The sequence below is a fragment of the Diaphorina citri genome, unplaced genomic scaffold (genome assembly GCF_000475195.1).
Source record: "Diaphorina citri unplaced genomic scaffold, Diaci psyllid genome assembly version 1.1 scaffold54, whole genome shotgun sequence".
Lineage (NCBI taxonomy): Eukaryota > Metazoa > Arthropoda > Insecta > Hemiptera > Psyllidae > Diaphorina > Diaphorina citri.
Genome location: NW_007377491.1, coordinates 230,324 through 236,294, shown reverse-complemented (window position 1 = coordinate 236,294; position 5,971 = coordinate 230,324). Strand labels below are relative to the sequence as shown.

The following is a 5,971-nucleotide window of genomic DNA, read 5'->3' as shown; positions in this document are numbered from 1 at the left end:
TATATCCATCTATCTCGTCTGCTCGGGAAGATAAGACCTTACCAGCTAAAGTTCCCTCTATCAAACCTTTAGAATGTTACTGGACAAGCTGGACTGGTATGTTACTGGACAAGCTGGTCTGGTATGTTACTGGACACCAGAAATTTTGAGTCCAGTAGCTTCACTGCTTACTGGCCCCGTTTAATTCCTAAAACTTCCAAATCACTCCCTTCGCTCAATTTTATCTATATCCATCTATCTCGTCTGCTATCAGATGAAAGTACATACATAGTAAAGTCATTAAACCAACTCGGGAACGCGTAATATAAGGTATTAAACTTTATTAACCACTTGTTGCTCCCTACATAGACATTGGATTGAACTTGTGTACACAACCTGTATGCTATGTTTAGACACAACACTTGAGGAGTTCTATGAACAAAGAGAGCTGTCCATTCAGAAATCTTCTTTTTTGTGTAGTTTGATCAATATGAAAGGTGCCAAAGTGAAGAAATCACCTGCAGTGCTCGGACTGTCCAGAAAGTCCAAGGATAAGATAAAGACCAAGAAGAAGTCCAAGTTACCGCTAAGCACATCTCTCAAAAATGTCCTCAGGAAACACTTGGGTGATGAGGAAACTGAACCAGACAAAAGTATCCTTAAGACGAATGTCAAGATTGTTGATAAAAATGTACAGAAGTCCGAACCAAAATCTCCGAAAAATAACAAAAAGGATGCAGGTTTTAAGAAGAGGAAAGATGGTAAAAACAAGAAAGGTGCAAAGAAAACTTCACCAGTTGAGTCTTCAAAGGAATCAAAGCCAGTTGTGATTCAGAAAGTTGACTACATTGATAGTGAGAAGGTAAGAGTTGCAGGGTAGATGGTGCTTAAATAGGCAAAGTCATACTTACCTTTTTGAGAAATGTTCTTGACAGCTAATCAGCCTATGAATGGGTCATATTGAATGATCCCCTTTGGGTTAACTGTAAATTTACTAAGCACTAGTCAATTTGGGCACAAAAAATCTAGAATTGCAATTGTGGAACTGCAGGTTTTAAGAAGAGGAAAGATGGTAAAAACAAAAAAGGTGAAAAGAAAACTTCACCAGTTGAGTCTTCAAAGGAATCAAAGCCAGTTGTGATTCAGAAAGTTGACTACATTGATAGTGAGAAGGTAAGAGTTGCAGGGTAGATGGTGCTTAAATAGGCAAAGTCATACATTTTTGAGAAATGTTCTTGACAGCTAATCAGCCTACGAATGGGTCATATTGAATGATCCCCTTTGGGTTAACTGTAAATTTACTAAGCACTAGTCAATTTGGGCACAAAAAAATCTAGAATTGCAATTGTGGAAATCACTAGGCTTTTACCAGTATTTTATCTTAGTAATTTCTTGTAATTCTAAACAATAATCACAATTTCACAGGTTGCACCAGCTGTTGAAGCCCTGTTCAACCACTGTAAATCAAAGAACAAGAAAGCCTTGTTCAAATCAGAGGGAACCCCAATACTGGTTCAGTTTGAAACTGTGGCAATTCCCAAGCACCCCAAAACCACTCTCAGATTTGTGCTTCCCCATAGTCCTCATAGTTCAGTGAGTGATGTATTGCTCATTATCACCGATGAGAAGAAACACCATCGGAAGCTCAGACATGATGATGAAATGTACATTATTAACTTTACTGAGAAGCTGAAAGAACTTGGTGTCACACAAGTGTCCAAGGTAAGAAAATGACAATATTTTATTGTAAAAAAAGATTGATTATTATGAGCTTTGCAGCCTTGAAGAAGAATTTATTGATTGAACATTTAAATTCATATTTAAATGAACAGATCTTCAATTGAAAAAAAAGTGCTTGTCGATGGCAAAATTAGGTATTTAAATTTAATTATATTTATATTTATTCTCAGGTGATGACACTCCGTCAAATCAGAGCTGAATACTACACACATGAAATGAGAAGAAAACTATCCGACATGTATGATGTCTTCCTCGTTGATGGAAAGCTTGGCTGCAAGCTTAGTTCTCTCATCGGGAAAAAGTTCTACGAGTCAAGGAAAACCCCCATTCCTGTATCACTGGAGAAAGAAGACAAAATCAAGTTGGAAATTGAGAGAGCATTAAGAAAGTCTCAGATTGTTTTCAAGTCAACTTGTTGTACAAATTCAGTTTGTAAAATTGGACACACAGATATGACTCCAAAGGAAGTTGCAGAGAACTTGGAGGCATTTTCAAAAGCAATGGACACATGTAAATATCCAGGAGGCTGGAAGAATATAAAGAAGGTTCATATCAAGACACCCACCTCGGTGGCATTCCCTGTGTATTATTCATTTGGTAAGTGAACATTTTGTAATTAGAACAATATCTAGAATGGTAAACAATTAAGGCCATACAAACCACCTGTGGAGTAAAGCTCCACCTACTTTATAGGTTCTAATTAAAAAGATCTATTGAAACAATCTGGTGTGTACTGGTCCTGATAATCAGAAGGGTATGGGTTCAATCCTAGCCTAGATATGAAATTTTATCCTCACAATTGTTTAAATGTTTAGACACAATAGTACTTGATAGCCTACTGTCAATGTAGAGGGATTTTAGCCCTTTTTGATAAGCATAAATTGGTACTTTTATTATTATTATTATTATTATTATTATTATTATTCCTTTTTTCCACTTACAGTAACACCTAATGAGATTGAAAATGCCGAGTTGAAACAGACCTTACCCAAGCATGCTGTAGCAGTGAAGGGAGAATTGTCCACCATCGGTAGAGATGTCATTGTGAGACCAGACGGTAGCATTGAAGTTGAGGTAAGAAAATGGTGTAATTAAAGGAAAGCTGGTAGGAAAGAAAAAAAAGGGTCCAACTTCTGGCTCAACAATTTCATTTTGCAGTGTCATGTTGTGTGAGATTGTCAAAAGGCAATGCTACAAACCTGTACATAGTTATGTTCTATAAAAGTATAAACCCATGTACCATGTAGGTACCAGTCAGTATACATTACATACGTCAATCTTAAAATCCAGGTTTGACCCTTGGAAGTTTACATACACACTTTAGACTCTTTAGAGGTCTTTGAAACCACTGATAAAAGTGAGAACTTAGAAGAATTGGGAGTGGATCTCTGGTCCAACATTAAGTATTATTCCATCCCGTTTATTCCTCCATTTCATTGAACCATAATAATTTCTGTTAAATAATCTATTTTATGTTTATTAATTATTTCATTTTCATTTTACCTCTTTCCACGAGAACACCAGAAAGTAACCCGTTGAAATATTTGCAATCGAAAAACGAGTACAAATTTTTGTCGACGGTGGGATTCGAACCCGGGGCCTTCTGCATGGCAAGCAAGAGCGTTACCACTGGACCAACCGTGCCCCAATGTTTGTGTCTAAGTCGCGGGTTCGACTCCCCCTGAAGCGCAATTTATCCTAATCAAATGAGGTTCGTTCTCGGAACGGCTGGCTTTCTCCTAGCCTGTCTTCCACTCTTCGCTTTCGGGACGATCTATCAAACCCTCTTCAAAAAAGAAAGAAAAAAAAAATATCTCACCGTCTCCATCCAACTTCCCAGTCACCCTATACTAACAGCATAAAAACACAAATAAAATGGCCATGTATAGGTAAAAATGGAAAAGGATGTTGGGCCTATAGGGAATGACGGAAGTACTGCTATCAGTGTGGCTGTATAAGGGCATGATTCGTATTGAACCGGCCTTGGCCAGCTCTTCAGTGAGAGGTGGTCCAGTCAGTCCAGAGTTATTAGATGCAGTGTTAGCTGTGTTAGGATAAAAAATTGATAAAAAAGAAGAAGAAAAAAAAATGAATAAAAAATGGGTCGTAACACTCAGCCTCGTGAGGAAAATGAGTAGCTATGACATGTAAATGCGCATAGCAACCGGTGCCAGCATGGTAGGTAAACATTGGTTGTTGGGATTATTGAGATATGTAGTGGGAAAAATCCTACAATGCTGCAGTGAGCACCAAAGTTGTGACATAATAACACAAAGAAACTGCATTTACATTTACATTTTACCTCTTTCACAGGGCGTTGATGATATCAAATCCCTCATGCATCAACTATACAAACACGCTGGATTCAAGGACCACCAGGATTTGGATCTGAGTAATGCTGAGTACAAGGAGTTGGTCAAGGAACTGAACAAGAACATCGCCACCAAACCCAAACCAGAGGTTTGTACCTTTTATGTCGTTCAGCACAGACCACAGGAGTCTAATGTACCTGTTGTTTCATTGTTACGAAATAAAAACGGCAGTGAAACACTCATTTAAAAAAAAAAAAAAAAACCTTTGTATCCGAGTAGATCTTAGGCTTGCACACTGGAAGTCCTGGGTTCAATTTCAGGCAGAGTTGAAGTTTTTTTCGACTCCAGGCTGCAAATACGTTGTGCTCTCAGCCTCGTTAGGACCTTTGAGTAACTACTTTTATAACCAAGCAGCGATTGGTGGTGGCATTACCAGAGTGAAAAAAATAATCAAGAAGGTCTTCCATGGGGGCAAACTTGATTCTAAACAGAAGAGTTTAGAACAGTTGGCTTTCTCCTGTCCTGTCCTCCTTCTCTCTTTGCTTTTGGGACGATTTCAGTTCCCTCTATCAAACGTAAAAAAAGGCTTGTAAACTTCAAAGTTGAAAGAAACTGACATAATTTTTCCAGATAGCTATTAATTTTGATTCGCTGTCGCACATAACTGTGAAACCGCGTTTTATCAATGACCTTTCCCTTTTCCCAGGACCCCAAGGAACCCAATGAGCGAGACGTCGCGGATTTAATAAACAATGACGACTCGGACCTCAGCAGTGACGACGACGACAACACGATCCATCAGAAACCTTCGAAATTTTTGCTAGACATTGGAGCGATTTTTACTTTCTATTTTCTTTGAGAATCGAACCCAGGACTTTTTGACTGTTCATTCGTGAGCAGCCATCGACAGTATTTCTCGTTTCGAGCGTTCCTTCAACTCTGAAATCAAGACAGCTCTAGAACTCTGGTTCGAATTCTTTCCGGGGTGGATTTTGCCCCGAACAAACTCGGATTTTCGTTCTCGGAACGGCTAGCATTCTCCTATCGTCCTATCCTGTCTTCCTTCTCTCTTCGCGTTCGGCACGATAAGACCTTATAGCAATTACAGTTCCCTCTATCAAACCTCGAAAAAAAAAAACAGCACCGATCTCTCAATTCACAAGTCGTCGGCGTTTTGTTATTGACAGTCTTAGTTCGATCTCTGGTTGGTTGACAGTCTGAATATTGTTACTGCTCTATTAATGATATCTAGGTCAGTGATTCCCAAACGGGGGTGTGCGGCAGTCAAGGACTTCGCGATCCCCGGGAAGATCACATAAAATATAGTAAAGGGGCCGCGGAGCGTTTGTTTTATCAATGACCTTTTCCTTTTCCCAGGACCCCAAGGAACCCAATGAGCGAGACGTCGCGGATTTAATAGACAATGACGACTCGGACCTCAGCAGTGACGACGACGACAACACGATCCACGGCGAAATACAACGTGACGACAACACCAAGGCAGACTATGAAGACGATGACGACTTTGATGAGGATGAAGATGATGATGAAAAGGAAGATGGAGTAGAACAGAGCTATATGAAACAGTGGGAGGAGACGGCGGAGCGTTCACAATTTAAACAATAGTCCGTCCCTTATACCTTTTTATTACTATTGTAATAATAAAGGAAGGACGGACTAAAAAGGGGTATACCTAAAAAACTGATTACACAAAATTCAACTGATTGGCCATAAGGAGTGCGAAAATTAGCTGACTGACCTCCAGGCAATACGCAAAACAGCGGTTTACATCGTTTGGTGAAAGAAAATTTCGGAAAAGTCGTACTATTTTCCAGTAGCCGGTTTACATCGTTTGGCGAAATAAAATTTCGGAAAAGTCGTACCATTTTCCAGTAGTACAGGAAAAACCACTTTCGGGATCATAAAACTCAACTGATTGG

At 39.3% G+C, this 5,971-nt stretch overlaps 1 protein-coding gene across 1 annotated transcript; it reads left to right on the top strand.

Annotated features, from left to right (window-relative positions):
* Positions 1 to 434: 434 nt before the first annotated feature.
* On the top strand, positions 435 to 5,657 carry LOC103517251 (ribosomal L1 domain-containing protein CG13096). The gene is made up of 7 exons (XM_017447348.2): positions 435 to 719; positions 1,031 to 1,152; positions 1,405 to 1,701; positions 1,890 to 2,316; positions 2,663 to 2,793; positions 4,033 to 4,179; positions 5,409 to 5,657. The coding sequence occupies exons 1-7, from the start codon at positions 470 to 472 to the stop codon at positions 5,655 to 5,657; spliced, it is 1,623 nt and encodes a 540-aa protein (XP_017302837.1). The 5' UTR covers positions 435 to 469.
* The last annotated feature ends 314 nt before the right edge of the window (positions 5,658 to 5,971 follow it).